This window comes from Phymastichus coffea, unplaced genomic scaffold, assembly GCF_024137745.1.
Source record: "Phymastichus coffea isolate CEN01 unplaced genomic scaffold, Cenicafe_Pcof_1.1 PCOF00009, whole genome shotgun sequence".
Lineage (NCBI taxonomy): Eukaryota > Metazoa > Arthropoda > Insecta > Hymenoptera > Eulophidae > Phymastichus > Phymastichus coffea.
Window position 1 is genome coordinate 2,825,196 of NW_026706820.1, and position 22,113 is coordinate 2,847,308.

General features: G+C 40.6%; 1 protein-coding gene across 1 annotated transcript; it reads left to right on the plus strand.

Annotated features, from left to right (window-relative positions):
* Positions 1-14,357: 14,357 nt before the first annotated feature.
* On the plus strand, positions 14,358-19,811 carry LOC131671274 (uncharacterized). The gene is made up of 3 exons (XM_058947572.1): positions 14,358-15,765; positions 15,994-18,616; positions 19,088-19,811. Exons 1-3 carry the CDS (start codon positions 14,358-14,360, stop codon positions 19,809-19,811), a joined length of 4,755 nt encoding a protein of 1,584 aa, XP_058803555.1.
* Positions 19,812-22,113: the final 2,302 nt, after the last annotated feature.

The window sequence follows — 22,113 nt, forward strand, 5'->3', positions numbered from 1 at the left end:
AGTATTTGGAAAAACTTTGTGCGGAAAATATCTGATGCTGTCATTTTATTCGGATCGGACATAAATTTACATGACAGAAATAATATTGTAAAATTACAATCTATTATACACAATAAATTATCTTTACCTAGATTCCAAAACGTATTCAAATATGCTTGGTACAAGAGTGGATATTTGGATGAAAAATCTCCTAAATCCAATTATAAAATATACATGGTGCAAGATACTACTATGCCTGCGGCATTTGTTTATAGAGTATCATTATTGCTCACAATATCAATAGTTAGTTTATGCGTTTTTCACACTTTTCCGTTTTGAGGGAGGCACAGTGTAATCAAACATTACCATCCCTCTCCCTGGGCGCCGAAGGTTGGCATAGCCCACTGTCTTTCGCACTCCTTCGCTTTCAAATACTTTGAAGATCCGAAAGTCAAGTTTGCTACGACATCCCTGACGTTCACAGGGAGTCGGAGCCTTGATAATCTAAGACGGCGACTTCCTCGAAAGGAGTACCGATCTTTTCAAGGTTCGACGTTTAAGGAGAGCGGAACTAAAGACTTGACCCTCGGTTTGGACGCGACGGGACTCTAGTTGTCCCGACGTAGACGCGTCGGAAGTGCGCGGCATACAAATCTTACGAGATTTGCTTGACCAGGTACCACTACCCAGTAGAGGTCAACCCAAATTGGGATGTCAGAAGAGAGACCTAGCTAGGACAGCCAGAGGAAATTCGTTAGACGATCAACCAGCTAAGCCTCCCCTTCTGGGCTCGCGTTCGAAAAACATCCCACCCTGCGTACCTGTATCAAGGGATTCCTCCCATGACTCACAGGTCCATCACTTCGACGTACCAAGGCACGTCTTAACATTGCGATTCGGTCATCCCCGCTCACGCTGGTGGGTATCCGACATTCGAAAAGTTATTTCCCGGTTTTCGCCCTAATTTCGGACTTCACTTTCTAAGGAATGGCTTTTATAACTGGCTGATACTGATGTTTGCTCTTTCGATTTGTTGATTTTAGGTCAGGGTCGGGGTCTCGCCTAGCCGACAAGGCGACTCCCCAGGCAATTTTTAATATTCGTGCTAATCATGCCCTTCATTCTAATTAGGTTCCGAAATTAGGCCCAATCGGGTATTCTAACTAGCGTTCGAATTATTGAACTTCAGAATTAATTCTAAAGTTCAATGTACAAAAATTATCGTTCAAAATTCGAGCTTTATAATTTATAATTTATAATTAGCTATTCAAAATTCAAAAATTAGTTTAGTCATTGTGCGAGTTTTGTCCTCTGGTTAGGGACCTTGTAAGAGGAGGCGTCTTTCTACTGTAGTTAGTAACTACTTTTCTGCGCTGTCTCTTTGTTATAGGTGCTCCTTCCCTGGGTTCTATGACTTTTCTAGCAAAGTCTTCAGAGACTTTGTAGATTTTCCTGCTAGATACTAGGACCGTTTTAGGACAAGGCCATGGTCCTCCTCTTCAACAGCCTCTATTAATGACTTTCTTAGTTCCCTTAATTCTTCGCAATTAAAGAGAATATGGCTTTCGCTTTCTATTTCTCCACAACTACACAGTTGGTCTTCTCATAATCCTCTTTTATGGAGGTATGACTTAAAAGCACCGTGTTCAGTAGTAAACTGTAATGTATAGTAATTGGGATTTAGCCATCTCTTCTTTAATCTATCTTTGATTACTAGGAAAATAGCAGTACGTTCTCCTGACATTTGTAGCTGACTGTCATCTCTCCTACCATACTCTTTCGATTTCATCGTTGATGAGTTGTATGGCTTTCGAGATTTTTAGTCTACCGGATCGAAGTTCTTCCAAGTTTATTCGAATACCGTGCAATGTTATCGATTTCTCTTTCCTGACGCAGTACTTCGCAACTCTCCCGTCAAGCTCGAGAGCTATTGGTCGGGCGGCTGCAAGCACATACGCCGCTTCGTAAGAGATCGATTTTTAGGCTTTTAGTGTTTTGCAAAGAACTAATCGCTGCAATCTTTCTAAGGCAGATTATTGTTTGATGTCTATTCTTTGCCACCAGCCCGCAGCGGCGTAACTTTCGATAGTAGGAAGCCATTGTATATCTTTTTCATAGAATTGAATTTTAGGTCCCAGTTTGTTTTTGCAACTTTACTTAGCTCGAAATAGGTGTTATTACAGTCTTGAACCACGTTTCTAATATGTTCTTCCAATTGGAAGTCTTTCGAGATCGTGATTCCTAGGTACTTGACTGTTTTGTGCGTTCTAATGTTGTCTTTTCCAATTTTGAATGTAGAGCTCCTATTCTCGCTTACCTTGCCTTTTATTCATATTAGTGCTGACTTTTGCACTGCCAAATTCTTTTTATCGGACTTGCACCAATTCGTCATTATACCGATGACTTCTTGGGCTTGTCTTTCAAAATCAATGAGTGTCGTCACCTTAATGATGGGAAGCACATCGTCTGCATAGGCTAGTACCTCGTATCCTGCATCCCTGATTGCCCGAAATGGTTTGTTAAAGATGAAATTATAACCGACCGGTCCAAAGACTGATCCTTGAGGGCACCCCTTCGTTACTGTTTTTAGTGTTTCGTCGAAGTGAGCATATATGCCCACCTCTCGGTCACTAAAGTAACTCTAGAGGAACTTGTAGATGTTCTTCGGGCAATTTCTTTCTCTTAATTGGGAGAGTACTCTTGGTAACCATAAGGCGTCGAATTCTCCTGTGACGTCTAGTGGAATAGCGGCTACGTACTTGATCGACGGATCAGATTCTGCCTCTTTTACTATTACGTATAGTCTTCTAATGGCATCCTCTGTAGATCTATTCGCTTTAAAGCCATATTGATCTTCCGAAGACCAGTCCGAGCTATTCAGAATGTTGGACATTCTTTGAATCATAAGCCTCTCGAGTGTTTTCCCAGCTATGGGGAGTAGACATACGGATCTATATGATTTAATCTCGTTCTCTGGTTTCTCAACCCCTTCGAACAACGTGATTAGCATTCTACATTTTTTAATATTCTGAGGAAAAGTCGCGTCAGTTCCTGGTGCAATGGTTTTGCATTAACAAGCATTTCTGATTCTATTCTATACTTGCCTGGTGATTTCCATGCCTTGTTCGCTTTAAGGGCCATTTCAACTTCCCTTATTAGGAAAGGCGTTGTGTCGCCGGTTACTGGAACCTCCCGCATATCTCTGCGAATCTCCGCATGTGCTTCATTTTCGCAGTTTGGGTCGTCATCAGGCATTTGTCCTTCTAGTAGAGCCATGCTTGTTTCTTTCCAGTCTTTTGTTACTGAACCATTACGGTTAACAGTGCACATCGCTTTTGAGATTTTGACTTTATTGGATGTTCGATTGTACGGATACGCCCAAGCATTCTTTTTGCTTTCAATAGTACAGAAATCTCGTCAGTTTTTGCTTTTCGCTCTTTTAATAGCCTTTGCATATTCAGAATTCATTTGACTCAATTTTTCAAGTGATCTCTGGAGGGCTTTCCTTTACTTTCTATTCGGTCCTTTCTTATTCTTCAGAGCGACGATTTTGCGTTGTCTTTGTATCGCTCGCTTCTTACTTCGCAAGTCAGGATTCCACCAAGGTTAAGAGCACGTTTTTCTCATTTTTGATGAGATAGAGTCCTTTGCTGCTCTTATTAAAACCTCTTCAATTTTTGAAACGTATGTTTCGATGTCTTTGGAGGTTTCTAAAGGGAGCTCAGATAGGTCTCTTTCTCCAATTTGCAAAGTCTCCCAAATTTCTCCCAATCAGCTTTTCTCATATTGAACCTTGGTTCTATTATTTCTACAGTTCATATGAGTCTGGCTGGTTGTGAGGCAAAATCCAGTTCGATCACTATGGGCGTGTGGTCACTGGTGGTCTATTCTTTCATCGTCCAGCTAGCCAAGAGGTTTAACAGATTTGATGTATGTAGAGTTACATCGATATTCGTCTCACTATTAGCCCGTATAGGTCTATAAATTCTTCAATGACTTCTCCATTTTTATCCTACGTATTAGACCAGATCTTTGACTTGGCGTTTGCATCCATTCCAACTAATAACTCTTTTGCCTTTCAATTGCTTCAGAGTCTCAGCTAGTTTGTCAAGATAGGTCTTCCTGCTGTGGCTGAACTAGCAATAGACGCTTATGAAATAAATTTCACCAAAGGCGCCGATTATCTGTGCACAGACACAGTGGTAGTCACACAGAGTAGAAATCTTGGTAGCTGTGACCCTGTGCGGGTTATAGAGTATCGCGGCTTGAATCACTTCGCCTTTTTCGGCTCCGTGAATGGCCGAGATACTGGCCATGCCTGAAATCGGGTTATTCCAGTGGTATGGCTCTTGCACTAGTGCTATCTGTATGTCAAGATTTCTGTCTGTTATGATCTGTCCGAGCTCATCGTTGGCTACTTGTCTTTTGTTGAGGTTCAATTGTATGATCCTCAGTTTTTGGCCCAGTTCGGGGTTTTGTTGTGCGTTCGAATTAAATCTCTTAGCTGGTGAGCAATCGTCTTTGATTTCGTCTGAGTTGGTTGGTTGTTGCGAAGGAAACTGAGTTGATACCGGAGTGTCAGAGCAATGCTCTGATTTCTCAACGGTTACCTCCTGCTTACGTTTCCTCGTTTTTCTATATCTAGAATGGTTGACCATTTCGCTTTCGAGGTACAATGCAATGTCTAGTTATATTTGATCGCTTGTAGCGTTTCTGGAGTGGGGCGTTCGACTATTAGTTTTAGCGTGTTAACGTGTGCGTTCAAAATAAATGAGTAGCGTGCGAGCGTGCGACTAGTGAGTGAGTGAGTTTGTGCGAGTTACCTTATCGTGTTTCTCCATGGTTTTCCATGGCTCTATTAATTACATTGATTTAGCTAGCTATTTTCCTAGCTTTTACTAACTTATTGTTAGTTAATCTATATTGATTGATTTCATTTTATTTGATTTTTGTTTTGATTTTGATTTTGATTTTTGATTTTTATTTTTAATTTGATTAATTTGATTATTTATTCCTATTTATTTCTAAATTTCTTTCTTAATTTTAATTGGTAACTATTGTTACTACTGCTTATATTAATATTAACTACTAAAAACTAATTTAAATTGTAACACATAACTTAAAACTACTTACGAATATACCGGCATGTTTGTTTTCACGTTAGGTTTGAGATTAATCAAACCTAGTCTTGGTCAGGAGTTAGGTGTTTCGACGGATTGCAACTAAAATAGCGCTTGAGTGAGTTTATCGCGTTTCTGCCTTTTCTTTCGTCTTAGCCTGTGTTCACTTTTAGCAGCACTGGATTTGATGGGCATTTAGTGCATGGTTTTCGCTTTCAAAGAGAGCTAACTATCACTAATTTAGCTTTCAATTATAAAATTGCTTTAGCTATCAAGGCTTAAACAATTCTTTAACAGGAAGGATGCTGCCCTTCTGTAGAAATCATACTCCTGAGGGTTTTGGTATCCGTAGTGCGTTCAAATTATCGAGAGTTACTCAGCCCAATGGATTATGTTCTCTCGCACAATGGTGTCGGGCCTTACTCCAGGAGCTCGAAGCAAAAAACTTTGGGTGGCTGCTATGACCACGGCCTCGACTCTTTACTCACAGTAGTGGCACCTACCGATTGCCAGTCGATAGGGAGAAATTTGTTATCTTTTGGAAAAGGGCACGCGGACGAAAGAGAGAGGCAAACAGGGAAAACGATTTCACCGATCGCTTCAACCGTTACACAGTTAGATCGTTATCGCGCAACGCAACTGAAATTTCTTTAATAAATTATTGATTTTCTATTTATTGATAATTTTGTTCAAAAGTTAGTTATTAATGTCTCAAATTATTTCTTCTCCTTCTGAGGATACTGCATCTGTTTCTTGCAAAATTATTCGTGATTTATAATTGTAAATTAAATGTCGCCAAATATTAATTAATTTATACGCATAACAAGCTTAGATTTGGAATCATAATCATAAAAGAGGATAGTGTTAGCGTCTTACACACTGCCGTGAACTCGAGAAAACACAAAATTCAACTTTTGCGCTACAAAAAAATTGCCGGATTTATGAATGCCGAGACCAACTATGAACAGGTATGGGAGATATTGATTAAGATTTTTAAAACAAGCATTTATTAATTTCAGACTATTTAGCTAATATACTGTAGGTGTCTCGAGTAAAGGATGACGATTATAAAAACTTGGAGGATCTCATCGATACGATACGATTGAATATGATATCGCTATCTACTTTAGATGCGCCGTAGTTCCCAGAACTTGTAATAAATAGCATTGAGGAGACATTAACACGTGATATGAGAGCCAATTGGAATAGGAATACGAGCGTAATGAACTTTCAACCTTCGAATAACTGCATGATTTCTTATATAACACTGCAGCAATGATTTCTACACGATCTTCAAAACCCTTAAAATAAAAGTTTTCGCAAAGTCCACCTAACAAAATGAGGAAAATTCAATCTAAGTAATCTGCTATGACTTTTGTTACTAGTAAAAATATAGGCCCGGCTTATTCCAAGGATTATCATCCGTTGTTCCAATGCATCAAATTTCTCGAGTTAACGGTTCACGATAGAATTAAATTTACCGGGAAAGGAAAATTGTGCAAAAATTTCTTAAGAAGTTACGATAAAAACGAGTGTCAATATGGCGATTATAAGAATTACGGTAAAAAACATAATACTTTATCACACTTGATAAAATCAAACGAAAGTACGCCAGATAAGATCGAAAATACGCAACATGCGCGAATAGATTTTCAGTGTTTATCAATTATGAACTACTCAAATTCCTATGTCTTAATAACTATCAGTCGTATTATAGCTTACTATAAATTCAATAAACCTCATAGAAGTCGCGTTCTGTTGAACAAACGCTTAACTGTCAATTTTATTTTATCAACTTTAGTCCACAGTTTACAGCTGAATACAAGGCCATGTTCATTAAATATTAAACCACGAACAAATTGAATACGACCGAAAATCATTACATATACAGTGGCGTGCATAAGTTTCTGGCCAAAAAAAAAGCATTTAAAATGTAAAGTTTTGCAGCTCTGTCTAAAATGATCGTAGAAGAACGTGTGCAGACTAATTTTGAAGAGTAAAGCCCTATCGTTTACATCCCGACAGTTTTTTGTTATTAAATTAAAAATTGTGTTTTATGAGTAAAAAAAAAATAAATTACTTTTTTTTAATATTCTTTATGAGGCTGATTCCACCTCAAATCATGCAGGGCACCGGGTGACCGGTAACGAAACAACATCAAAATACTTGGATAATGTTCTAGGCCCAAAATAAGACGACCCCTATTTTTTCTTTTCCCCCCAAGATGCATAGGTGCATCAACAACGTACTTGAAAGATGCACTTTCAGAAAACAGACTAACAAAAAAAAATATCGTATTCAATTTCAATCGATTCGCGCATGCTTATTTATCATCGGAATCGAATAAATCTTTTTTTATACGATAGAGAAATACAGAGCCTTCAAATCTATGCATTAAAATAAATGCACTAATGCATTTCCGAGAAGATTATGCACTTTTTCCAAAAAAATGCATCTCATAAAAAACTCGATTTATTTAAAAAACCCCACTTTTTTTGCGCTCATAATTTTTATGGAGATTCTCTGATACGCTACCTTCAATCTAGTATAGGTCCCATTTTCGGTTTCTACTTCGTTACTGAGAAAAAAAAAATTTTTCAACTAGAAAAATTTTTGTGTTGACAATCATGCACTCATACTCGCAAGCTTATGAATAAAGAAGTACAACAGCTTTTTATTGATTATATCACATTTTTTTATTGTTTGTCTTGTTTCTTTTTACATTCTTTTTCTTTTTAGCCTTCTTGACATTCTTAGGTTTCTTAGACATTTTTCCAGCTTTAACCGAAACTTTCTTTGTTTTACGTTTCCTTTGATTTTTTTTCTTTTTATTTTCTTCTATTTTTACCCAAGAGTGAACAGCAGTGCGAGCTATGAACGATGTCGATTTACCTTCAGATATCACTGACTTCCACATATGACATCGTTGAATGCCTTCGAATTTGTTTGACACCTTCGTTCTGCCATTTTCTGATTACGAAAGTTTTGAACCTCAAATGCTTCCATATAAATCAATTTAATCGACGTAGTGTACTTTTGAACATGTTCAACGAAGCACTTCGCATCTTGAATGGCTTCAAGTTCAGAACTACGTAAATTATGCACTGTGGCATAGTGCTTCACCAAACCTCCTATACCATCAACAGCACCTTTACCATGTCCAGTCGCAGAAAATAACCATTTCTTAAATATTTTTGAATTTTTGAATTCGTGCATTTGAAAGCGGTTTTTAAAATGACTCGCAGCTCCATCAGATACTATACTAATAGAATTGATAGAACCACCATTAATTTCCTCCATTTCGCTAATAATTTCGATAATTTTTTGCATCGCTAGTAAAGCGTGGGAATAATCGTGCTTTAAGTCATCGCTTACTACCACAAAACTTTTTGTGACATTGCCTACATAGCAGACAGCAGTGAAGAAAGAGACTTGTTTATTTACCCAGTGATTGCCTTGAACTGGATTTTTTGAAATCACTTACCAGTTCTCAGCAAAATCTATATGTATTAGCAAATGTTGGGGATATAATTTTACTCTTTCTTTTTCATTTTTAATTGCTAACCGCTGTACTTCTTTGATTCGTAAATGTGATGTTACTGTAATTACATGATTAGTAAATTGTTCTTTGAACGTAGCGACGGATACTGTTCTAGTTTCTAAGTTTCCTTTATTCCACAGCGCAAACGTTATATTATTATCATTCTCTGTTTCATCTATATGCAAAACGTCAAATGTGACACTCGCAGCACCTGGACACAACTCGCATTCTTGATAGTAACACGTTTCTTGAGGTGCTGGACATACTACAGAAGATAAAACTGTCGAACGTAAACGGCAAACGTCAACACTACTTTTACCAATAAAGTTTTTCAATGCAATTAAATACAGCTCAAAGTTGGCACAATAAATACATAAGCATACGTCATTCATTGGTTCGATTAGAACATGCTTTGGACGCATGGAATAGAACTTAGATTTGCTAATTTTTATACCCGGATTCTCTTCTTTCAAAGTATGATATACTTCCTTTAAACTTCGGGTTAAAAAACGCTTGACTTTTTTAACTTTCGTGCCATTTTCTCTTACTGTTATAACATCTGCTTTATTAGGACTTTGTCTCGAACAATTGAAGTCATCATTCAAATAATATTGCATGACAATATCGCCTGTTTTTTTATCCAGTGGATGACCATTGTACTGCTCTGGTTTAGTATAAATACCTGGATTAGAGATAATATAACAATAGCTATAAAAATAAAACACGCAAAAAAATTGTACATTGATTGTTATTACATAACAAAAGATTTATATTTTTACCTTGATTTGAAACAATTTTTCTTGCCTTATCAATCATGTAAATAGTAACTTCAGGAAATAACGTCAAAATTTCGAACTTTGTTAACAAAGGAACGATAATTGTTAAGAGTTTGATCACCTCTGACAAACATGAGCAATTACTGAAGGCCTTAGAGAAATTTTCTCTCAATTCTTGAGGGAAATAATCATTTAACTTTTTTACAGGCTCCTCAATAGGTACATCATAAATCTTTTGTAATTTACAATTTGTAGCTTCAGAGAATGATGATACAAGCTCTCTCTTTTTTTTCATAACATATTTTTCAACACTTGTATTTTTTATGTTTCCTTTCTTACGCAAAGGAGATACTGGATTTTCTAAATTAGCAATTATTTTATCATTAAATTCATCCATGAAAATTGAGGTGTCTATAAACTTGTCTTCTTCGTCATTCCCTTCCATTGAAATATTGTCATCTGACATTGTTTCTTCTTCTTTTTCTGCTTGTATTGCATCGCAAGCTTTAACGATACGTTTATAGCAGTTACTACACACACTGTCACTATCTTTTATATCAGGATTTGTAAATTTTCCTTGTAAAAATACAGCATAGTCACCAATTTTTTGAAAATTCACTTTGTTGCTATTATACACCACTTTAGTATGTACTTTGAAATAATTGGGGCATTTTAATCTTTGCGTAGAATACGTTAACATAGCTGACATGTTGTCAAGCAGAAATTCAAACACGCACTGTCGCTACTTACTGAATAAATGATAAGACTATTTATAAGTATCATGGAATTTATATACACAAACAGGACTACACACATAAAGGTCTATGACAACAGCTGACATCATAACAAGTCAATACTCGCCGATTATCATGTTATTTAAATGCTCGTGAGTATGAATGCAAGATAGTCAACATAAAAAATTTTCTAGTTGAAAAATTTTTTTTTCTCAGTAACGAAGTAGAAACCGAAAATGGGACCTATACTGGATTGAAGGTAGCGTATCAGAGAATCTCCATAAAAATTATGAGCGCAAAAAAAAGTGGGGTTTTTTAAATAAATCGAGTTTTTTATGAGATGCATTTTTTTGGAAAAAGTGCATAATCTTCTCGGAAATGCATTAGTGCATTTATTTTAATGCATAGATTTGAAGGCTCTGTATTTCTCTATCGTATAAAAAAAGATTTATTCGATTCCGATGATAAATAAGCATGCGCAAATCGATTGAAATTGAATACGATATTTTTTTTTTGTTAGTCTGTTTTCTAAAAGTGCATCTTTCAAGTACGTTATTGATGCACCTATGCATCTTGGGGGGAAAAGAAAAAATAGGGGTTGTCTTATTTTGGGCCTAGAACATTATCCAAGTATTTTGATGTTGTTTCGTTACCGGTCACCCGGTGCCCTGCATGATTTGAGGTGGAATCAGCCATGAATTAAATCGGTTATAACTTTTTAACGGCTCAGCAGATTTAAAAAATTTATTAAATTATTATAATATTAATCCGTAATTAGTGTAAAAGTTGTATATTTCACTTATCTTTAAAATGAGCGCAACCGAATCCATTTTTATTGAGCCGAGAAAAAGTTACAACGGGTTTTATATAACAATTCCCACTTTTTTCATCTTTGATTACTTCGGAAACTATGAATTGTAGAAAAAATCTCCAACAAGATAAAAAAGATTATTTTTTAATGTAGAATAATTATTCACTATCAAAATTGCACGTTGTAACAAAAAATTTTTCCGTTTTTTCACCGTAGGTAAAATATTACTATCGAATGACTATAAACAAATAATATTATTTAAGTTGCATCAATTACAATTTATCAGTATTCTTTTTATACATATGTTTTTTATAACATAGAATTACAATACTATAATATTTATTACAATATGTCGTGTCCATCACAATACAACTCGTGTATTCAACAGATGTATTTAAAAAATTACATTGACTACTATTAAATACACGAGTTTGATGTATTGTGATAAATATTATTGTAATTCTATATTATGAAAACATGTATATGAAAAGAATATTAATAAATTGTAATTGATAGAATTTATATAATATTATTTATTTGTAGTCATTCGATAGTAATATTTTACCCACGGTAAAAAAACGAATAAATTTTTTTTTACATGTAATTTTGATGGTGATGTTACGTATGTCTCGACGAGATGGTGTTATGGCTAGACGTAATGATGTTTAAAATACTGTCGCGTAGGTGAAGATTGGATCTTAGTCAGTAGGTAAGCAGAGATTGGTTTAAGGGATAACGCGTTTTCAGTTTGAGCGTGTAGGTATGCAACGGTAGTCGATTCGATTAATCGAACCGTTCACGATTTGGTACACTCGCGATGTTCGAACTAACGACTAATAGAGATAGAGAGAGAGAGAGAGAGAGAGAGGGCGCGCGAGAGTTTAAAAGTTTTCAGTTAAGCCTCAGCTTTTACTAGTGAGAGTACCGTCAATTATTTTGCACAGTGTTTCGCCGTTTTTGCAAATCAAAAGTTTTCCTGGATTTTGGATAAGTGTGCACGGGTGAGCGAAGTAGCAACCACAGTAGCAGCATCACAGCGGTAGCAAATAGAGCAGCAGCAAAGCAGCAAATTTGGAAGCGAGTGAGGCAGCGCAGCTGATTTGAGGATCGCGTTTTATTCTCTTCAAGAATTACAGCTGATAACCGTAATTGTACCTCCCTTTTATTGCGCGACAAAATACTAGTGAGAGTATTTTGTATATCGCGATCGTTATTTTTTGTATTCGCGCCGAGCGTTAGTTTTCGCGGCAAAGTTTGGAATTCTTTCTCTCTCCCTCTCTCCCCGTATTATTATTAATTATTGTAAAATCCTATTCTCGTGCGTTAGTCTTTCGGCCCGTAAAAGACTGTAATTTTTCTAGTCATAAACGTTATTAATTTTATTCGCCGCATTACGTCATTTCGTTTCCTATTAGTATAACGGATCTATTACGGATTAAATTTTAAACCAATTTCATCTAGGGGATTAGGTGGAATAAGCATTAGGTCACTCACACCTAAGATAGATCGAGTGTCACAAGTCAAGTGACTTGAGGTAAGTTCAACTCTATTAGAAAGAAGGCACTGAAACGAAAGTATCAAACGTAAAGGCGAATACACGTATAACCATACTTCTTTAACGGAGGGGCGGTTAGCTCTGCATCGTGGGAGCTTATACTTCAATAAATTCTTATTGTATTAGCTAATCCACCCCGTGACAGTAGATAACTAAGTTTCTTACCTAGAGTGGACCAGGCTTAAAGGAGATTTTATGAAAGAATCTCAGGTGTTTGCACTTGATTGAGATTTATTGTTTGAAAAGACAAGTTTATAGTGCTTAATAAAGTTCAATTGCCGTTCTGAGTATCCGGATAGCGAAGCTCAGAAATAATACAATAATAGTACTATACTACTGAATTAACGAACTACAACTGCCTGCCTTGCGGATCCGGATCCTGCCTTTTTATACCATGGGCTGACGTGCCCTTTCCCTTTCTTTTTGCCAAATTAATATGCAGTGCGTAATATTCGCGGAATTAATATGGAGAACGTTATTAGCCTAAACCATCTTGTTAGATAGATTTACAAATCTTTCCGGGATGGGCGACAATTGGCATGACAGGAAGTTAAATTATCGATACATGATCAGTTACCATAGCCCATCACGTGTGTTCTTTTTAGTATCGATGTGACACGTGATAGTAATATTTTACCTACGGTAAAAAAACGGAAAAATTTTTTGTTACAACGTGCAATTTTGATAGTGAATAATTATTGTATATTAAAAAACAACCTTTTTTTCTGTTACGAGATTTTTTCGACAATGCATAGTTTCCAAAGTAATCAAAGATTTTTTATCGGCTCAATAAAAATGGATCTTATTCCGTTCATTTTAAAGATAACTGAAATATACCATTTCTACACTTTTGATTTTTTAAATCTGCTGGCTGTTCAAAAGTTATTGTTACGGATCGAAAAAAAAAAAAAAAAATAGTAGACGTCCGCAGCTGTTGAGCGTTTGCTCGGAAGACATCAGCAAGCTTTCGGTCTCGGTTGCGCGTAAAACAACGCGCGACGAGCCGTGATTTGTGACGCAACGCGCCGGAGAAAACCCGAAATTTCCTCTTCGGTCAGAGGCCGTAGTCAGTGGGGTATATGCGAGGCGTTGGCGACTCGATGCGTCGAGGCATGTACAGCGTGCGTTGCGAAAAAAGGAGTCAAGTCTTTGCGTGCGATGGTAGGAAAGTGTGTCGTCGCGACTATCCGCCTCCGCCGTGGGTACATGTGTCGAAAATTAATTGAAACGGCCACCCTCCATGGCTTCGCTTGTTTGACGAGCATGGCTGCTACTGGGCAGATCCATGGCCGTACGCTACAGCTCGGGAGGGAGATACGGGCCGTGCCCCTTTCCGAGGCTGCTATGACCTGCTGCAAATGATTTTTTTTGATCTTACGGCCCGGCAATAACACAAGGGTTATTTCCGGGGCCCCCCGGCGAACCACGAGCGAAGCGGAGGGAAATGCGACACTGGCCCCCTTCGGACCTCATTTAGCTACGCCAATGCAAAAAATAACAAGGAGAGGGAAAGCCGAGCAAATGAAGCGGGAGGTGAGAAAAAAAAGCGACGACACTCTATCCTGACCGCTCCTTCAGTGAAGTCGTATAGACGCGCGCGGTTAATTTAATAACCTTGTATCTGATTTTGTAAAATAAAATAAAACCCGTTCAAACGATATAGTAATTGTTTATTCTTGCTCTCCTGTCCCCAACATTGGTACCCCTGGTGGGACACAAGAACATTGAGCAAGAATAATAATTCGGCAGGCGAAGAAAATTGAAGTGCCGTGAATTGTTGTGCCGGATATTCATCAACATCGCAGAAGAAAAAAACTACATCGTAGAAAATCATCCGGACAATGGCGTCACGAGCTACAAGGAAACACAAGAACAGCGCGCCTCCAGCACCAACAACTGCAAACAAAAGAGCACGCCGTCAGGAAGCCGACCAGCCGGCGGCCAGAAAAGCAACTGCGTCACGCGCCCGGACTTCAAGAGCCAAAAAAACGATCGACCAGGAACAGCAGACGGACGAACCCCAACAAGAAATGACGGTATCTCGAGCTACCCTACCGCGACAAGCATCAACGCCAGTTCCCGATGAGCAGCAGCAGCGGACATCATCACCGCCGATATACCCGTACGAGCCAGATATCATCGTGCAGCAGGCACAGTTGCAGACAACGAGCTCGAACGCATCAACCGTCGAAGGCGAGGACTACGCCCGAGCGCCGAGTCGCAACGATCAAACCCCAGGTATAGGAGTGAGCGGCCGATATAACGGCAACGCGAACGATGCGACTGCATCATTTATCGAAACCGTCAATGGACTTTTGCGCACGATTCGAGACGCAACCGTAAGCGAAAACGGACCGCGAGCGGGGCAGCTGAACTATTTAAAAGATTTGTCCGAATTTCGAGGAAATCCGCTTAAGTGGACGCACTTTGAAGCGATGTATCGCGAGTCGACACGAAACTACGGATACTCTAACCGGGAAAACATCGCGCGTCTTCAAAAAGCCATCCACGGAAAGGCAGCCGAACGAGTTGGGACGCTGTTAGACACCGCGACCGATCCAGAAAAAGTGATGGAATCACTCGAAATGCAGTTCGGAAATAGCGCCGCGATCGCGAACACGATATCCGAGGATATATATCGATTGCGTTCCTTAAAAGAAGGAAAATGTAATATTGTAGAGTTCGCAAACGGTATCAACAACGCAGTGTCGGCGTTTAAATCGGTGAACCTAGAAAATCATTTAAGCAATATAAATCTCATGCGCCATGCAATGAATAAATTACCAAGCGGCTTGACGACTGCCTTCTACGATTACGCGGCGGGCGTTACAAACGAGATAACGGGCTTAGAAAAATTGGCCGACTTCTTGCAGCAAAAAGCTAGGAACGCAGTTAAGTCCGGACTGCTGGAAGCATCGACACTTCTGACGCATAGAGACGACGATAGGGCTAGAAAGCCTCGGGATGTGCCGCGTCGAGAGCGAAACAACGAAGGGAGACCTGGGCGAAGCGCGCATATCTGCACGATGGTAGATCGAGAGCGCTCGACGAGCCGCGAGAGAGGAGTCAACCGATCAGGCTGCGTTTTTTGTCTCCGAGAAGGACACGTGTTAGCCGACTGCCACAAATTCACTCGAGAATCTGTGCAGTGTAGGCATGCGCTCGTCAAGCAACTGCGGGTCTGTTTTCGGTGCCTAAAGAGCGGACACATGGCGCGAGAATGTCCCGAGAAATCAGGCTGCACTATATGTAAGCATGCGCATCACGAAAAATTACACATGAGTGAGCGAGAAAGTGTCAGAAACCGAGGCGAAGCGAATAATGGATCGCGAACTGACCGCGCAGACGCGCCTGCTCGTGGACAAGACGGACGGGACAATCGATTATGACTAACGCCGAGAAGAGGACTACTAAAAATCGTGCCGGTAAAAATAAGAGGAACGGAAGACGCGACTGCAAATACTTACGCCCTTTTAGATAGCGGGTCAACAATTACTGTAATTGATAAGAATTTAGCTAAGCAAATCGGATTACAAGGAGAAAACGTAAACGTGTCGGTAAAGGGGCTCTGGAGCGGATCGACGCAGAGAAAGTGCCAAAGGGTAATGTTCGTCGCGGAAGGAACGCGGGGCGCCCAAATAATTGAACACGCGTTGACAGTTGCGAATTTAGAATTGCCCTTGCAAAGAATCCCGTCAGAAATTATACGGCGCGTGCAAGAACAGGAAGGTCTTGATCTAGAGACTTATCAGAACGCTCAACCGAAAATTCTGCTAGGACAAGACAACTGGCGGCTACTAGAAAGCAGCGAATCGCGACGCGTCAATGGCACGTGCCTCGTACTATCGAACTCGCCGTTGGGATGGGCAATACACGGGTATTTAGAAGACGATCAAAAGAAAACGCGTAGTCTTTTTGCCCATGCAATCCGCTGCACTGACGAGCGCCCCGATAGTGATTCTCGGCTGGCCTTATTAAAATTGGATACATTAGTGCGAGGTTATTTCGACTTAGATAATTTAGGAGTAGCGGCGCCAAAAGGAAGTGAACGGGGGGAGGACCGCGCAATGAAAATTCTAAAGGAAACGACGAAAAGGGTGGGCAACGTATGGGAAACGGGCCTTTTATGGAAAAGCGACAGATTGCCAAATTTAAATACTCGAGCAACAGTAATGAAAAGACTGCGTGCAACGGACAAAAAATTAGATAGAGATCCGTTATTCGCGTCGTTATATTACAAGGAAATGGATAGGTTAATAGAGAACGGATATGCCACAAAAACAAAAGTAAATGCCAAAAACCCCCGAGAACGCTACGTGTCTCATTTCGGCGTGCAGAACGTGAATAAACCCGGAAAGGTTCGCTTGGTTTTTGACGCGGCAGAAAAAACCGATGGAATAAGCATGAATGATTTGCTTGACACGGGGCCGGACTTACTCGAGTCTCTTCTCGGCGTACTACTGCGATATCGGCAACATCCCTTTGCGGTAAAAGCGGACATACAGGATATGTACTTGAGAGTGAAGGTCATCGAGAAAGATCGCGCGTCGCAATTATTCTTGTACCGCGGAGATGATAGGCAGCGAGAGCCCGACGTTTATGCCATGACGTGCCTGATTTTCGGATCCAAGTCATCGCCATGCAGCGCGTTATACGTGAAAAATTGCAATGCCGAGAGATACGCAGAAACGAAACCTGTAGCTGCGCGAAGCATCATTAAGAATAGCTATATGGACGACTATTTAGTTAGTGGGGGGAGCATTGAGGAAATGCAAAAGCTGGTTAGAGACGTCAAGCAAATCAACAGCGAAGCCAATTTCGTCTTGCACGGATGGGCCTCAAACGACGAACGCATTGTCAAATTCGTGAACAAAGACGAAAAACTAGGCCGCGAGACGAAAGCGAGCCTATGTAACGTGGAAGAACGTGTGCTCGGGTTATACTGGGATTGCGAAAATGATAAATTAAGCTTCAATGTAGGGATAAATAAGATCGATGATAACGTGTTGCTAGGAAACTTGAAACCAACAAAACGCGAATTTTGCAGCATAATAATGTCGGTGTACGATCCGCTCGGTCTCTTATCTCCATTTCTTCTCTGCGCAAAGGCGATTATGCAAGATATCTGGCGTAGCGGGGTAGGATGGGACGCGAGAATACGCGAAAAAGAGTTTATTGCGTGGAAGCAATGGTTGACAAATCTTGTAGCGATCAAAGACTGTAGCATACCGCGATGCTTCATATCTATCGGGACCGATTATTTCCGCACGCAGTTACACGTATTCTGCGACGCGAGCTTACAGGCGTACGCCGCTGCCGCGTACCTCCGAACCGAGTCTCACGACGGTAAAGTCGATGTATCGCTCGTGATGGCGAAAACAAGAGTCGCACCAGTCAAACCGACAACAGTTCCGCGTCTAGAGTTGCAAGCGGCAGTTCTCGGAGCGCGGATAGCCTCGACTGTATCCGAAGAACTAGACATCAAAATATCGGAGAAAATCTTTTGGTCGGACTCAACGACAGTTTTGCAGTGGATTCGCGCGGGCCCACGACTAAAGCAAACATTCGTGCGAAATCGTTTAGGAGAAATAGGGGACAAGACGCAGATTTCAGAGTGGCGCTGGATACCGACGCGAGCAAACCCAGCAGACGACGCGACCCGTCCATCAAAAGAGCCCATGCGACCGACTGATCGGTGGTTCGTCGGGCCCGAGTTTCTGCACCGAGCGTCGCAAACGTGGCCAAAGGAAAAATCGTTGCTAGGTACTGAAAAGCAAGAAATAAACGCATTAGAGTCACGACAGGAGTTCGTCGGGATGGCGACCACAAATATCGCGAGCGCACCGATAACGGGACAACTCTTCGGCTGGCACGGATTGTTGATTGTAGGGTCGCGCATGCAGAAGTACGCTCATCGTTGGATCGACCACGCGTTTGGTAAGAGAGAGCAAACGTCGCTCAGCAGCCCCAGAGAAACGATGAGCTTACAGGAAGTTAGATATAAAGCCGCGCATTTCTGGTATCGAGAAATACAGTCGTATTGCTTTCCCGAAGAAATTGACGCGTTGCAACGCGGCACAGCGGTGCGCAAAGGGGGAAGGTTAGTTAGCCTAAAACCGTTTTTCGACAAACTCGGAATCTTGCGAGCTGAAGGCCGCGTGAAGACGATAGGGGAGCAGTCCATCGCTTATAATCCCATCATTCTTGACGCGCGTCATTTCGCTACGAAATGCCTAATAGGGGCGTATCACAAACGATTTCTTCACGCGAATAATGAGTCCGTCGTAAACGAGTTGAGACAAGAGTTTTATATATTTGGACTAAGGAGAAGGTTGCGTTCCCTAGCTAAAAGCTGCATAATCTGTCGTATGCGTCGCGCGAAGCCCAACAACCCTCCCATGGCCGATTTGCTTCGGTGTCGCGTGGCCCACAATCAACGACCGTTTTCTCCTTGCGGGGTGGACTATTTTGGCCTAATGCTTGTTAAAATAGGGAGACGTCGAGAAAAACGGTGGGGAGTTTTATTTACCTGTATGACTACTAGGGCAATTCACCTCGAACTGGCGAATAGTTTGAGTGCAAGCTCAGCTATAATGGCCATACAACGTTTTGCTTGTCGGAGGGGATTTCCGCGCGCGATGTACAGCGACAACGGCACTAACTTCGCTAAGGCCAGCAAAGAATTACGGGACGCGGTGTTAGGCCTAGACAATAACAAACTCAGACAGTACAGCGATACTAAGGGCTTCGAGTGGCACTTTAACCCTCCCGAGGCGCCATACATGGGGGGAGCCTGGGAGCGACAAGTTCGTTCCGTAAAGATAGCGCTGAATCACGCGCTCAAAGATCAGGCCCCGTTCGAAGAAGTTTTGATAACGCTTCTCGCCGAAACCGAACACATGGTCAACTCGCGTCCGCTCACTCATGTTTCCGTGGACCCACGCGACGAAGAAGCGCTAACGCCCAACCACTTTCTGATAGGCACGTCGTCCGGGCACTTGCGGCTAGAAAGATATGAAAGCGAAATTTTAAACCCGCGTAAAACATTCGAGATAGCGCAACAACTCGCTCAAGCCTTTTGGAAGAAGTGGTTACGAGAATATCTCCCTACGCTTCTACCGCGAAAGAAATGGTACTCTCCCGAGCCGCAGTTAAAAGTTGGAGACATCGTTCTCATATTAGATTATCAGGCCTCGCGCAACTCGTGGAGAAAAGGTAAAATCATCGAAATTTATCCGAACGCATCCGACGGAATGTTCGAGTTGCTAAAGTCCGAGCGGGCAAAAGCGAACTAACACGACCCGTCCATAAACTCGTCCAAATTTGCGACTCTCTATAGGTCAAAATGGCTTCATTTTCACGGGGGGAGGATGTTACGGATCGAAAAAAAAAAAAAAAATAGTAGACGTCCGCAGCTGTTGAGCGTTTGCTCGGAAGACATCAGCAAGCTTTCGGTCTCGGTTGCGCGTAAAACAACGCGCGACGAGCCGTGATTTGTGACGCAACGCGCCGGAGAAAACCCGAAATTTCCTCTTCGGTCAGAGGCCGTAGTCAGTGGGGTATATGCGAGGCGTTGGCGACTCGATGCGTCGAGGCATGTACAGCGTGCGTTGCGAAAAAAGGAGTCAAGTCTTTGCGTGCGATGGTAGGAAAGTGTGTCGTCGCGACTATCCGCCTCCGCCGTGGGTACATGTGTCGAAAATTAATTGAAACGGCCACCCTCCATGGCTTCGCTTGTTTGACGAGCATGGCTGCTACTGGGCAGATCCATGGCCGTACGCTACAGCTCGGGAGGGAGATACGGGCCGTGCCCCTTTCCGAGGCTGCTATGACCTGCTGCAAATGATTTTTTTTGATCTTACGGCCCGGCAATAACACAAGGGTTATTTCCGGGGCCCCCCGGCGAACCACGAGCGAAGCGGAGGGAAGTGCGACACTGGCCCCCTTCGGACCTCATTTAGCTACGCCAATGCAAAAAATAACAAGGAGAGGGAAAGCCGAGCAAATGAAGCGGGAGGTGAGAAAAAAAAGCGACGACACTCTATCCTGACCGCTCCTTCAGTGAAGTCGTATAGATGCGCGCGGTTAATTTAATAACCTTGTATCTGATTTTGTAAAATAAAATAAAACCCGTTCAAACGATATAGTAATTGTTTATTCTTGCTCTCCTGTCCCCAACAGTTATAACCGATTGTATGTAACAAACATTTGAAAAAAGTAATTTGTTTTTTAACTTAAAAAACACAATTTTTATTTAATAAAAAAATACCAGCGGTATATGAAGGATATTGCTTTACTCTTTAAAATGAATCTGCACGCGTTCTTGTACGACCATTTTCTGGTCAGAAATTTATGCACGCTACTGTAGATTAAATTTCAATCCATATATTCTGAAGTTAAACAGTCATTAATATTTACTGTCAATCAAAAAATTACTTACGCAACTCCAAGCGACACTATTCCAAGAAAAAAACTCAAAGATTGACAGACTGTGACTTTTACGAGACAGCATCAGCAAATTAGTTGATAGGAGCTAGTTCATAGCTTTTCTTGTTTTGCGCTGACTAAATTAAATTACTGAATTATAATATAATTTTATAGAAAATTAATTCGGTTAAATAATGGTAGGCAGTTTAATCGCCCTTAATAAACAGAAACCTCTTGTATGCATGCTGACCGAATTGCAATTCGATTCTAAGAAGTTTCGGATAATTGAAGAATTACCAGTTGATGTACAATTTGCACAGGAAGAAAAGGCCTGTAAGAATCACTTGAAATCACGTATTTGACACAACAGTGATGTCAGATATGTCATTGCGCTGCTCTTTAGACACTCAACCAACCAGTTAGGCGAATCCAGAACTGTAACATTAAAAGCGATTGACGTATTTAAAAAGAAAATTCGATAAGAACAGAGAATTCAAGGTCGAATACGTTAAGATTATGAACGATTATCTCGATCAAGAGAACATATCATAAATTTAAAGAAAGGACGTCAATGCTAAGATGGGCTTTTATTTAAGCCACCACGCAGTCTTGAAGAAATCAAACAATACGACAAAGCTACGAGTAGTTTTCGACGCGTCGACTAAATCCTTCAATAAAATTTTGCTAAATGATTTCTTACTAGTCAGCTCGACTCTTCAAACCAATCTATTCACGCTTCTGTTATAATTCTGAATATACGTTTACATCGTTTTAGCTAATATCGAAAATATTTACTAACATTTCTTAGTTTGAAGCTCTTATATTCCAAAAAAAATTCTTTAGTTTAAAGACGATAAGATACTCGACCATACTCTGAACACGGTTATACGTATTTTGCATGTCGTTAGCATTCTTTCTCGCCATTTGTAGCCTTCATTAGCTGGCTGTCGATGAAGAAAAACGTTTCCTGTTAGCCGCTAAAATGATCAAAAACAATATTTATGTCGATAGCTTGATAACTGGTTGTGGTTTGCTATCCCGAACAAAGGAGACGTACAAACAAATTCTGGATATGCTAGGCAATGCCGGTATGAAGATGCGTTAGTATACATCGAATCAGTTCAAAGTTCAAAGGGATCTAAACGAGATTAAGTCGATTAACACTCTCGA

Coding starts and splice junctions, on each gene's coding strand:
- LOC131671274 (XM_058947572.1), top strand. CDS start 14,358: ATGGCGTCACGAGCTACAAGGAAACACAAGAACAGCGCGCCTCCAGCA. Junction 15,766..15,993: donor GAAATCAGGCTGCACTATAT/GTAAGCATGCGC, acceptor ACGCCCTTTTAG/ATAGCGGGTCAACAATTACT. Junction 18,617..19,087: donor GCGGTGCGCAAAGGGGGAAG/GTTAGTTAGCCT, acceptor ACTGGCGAATAG/TTTGAGTGCAAGCTCAGCTA.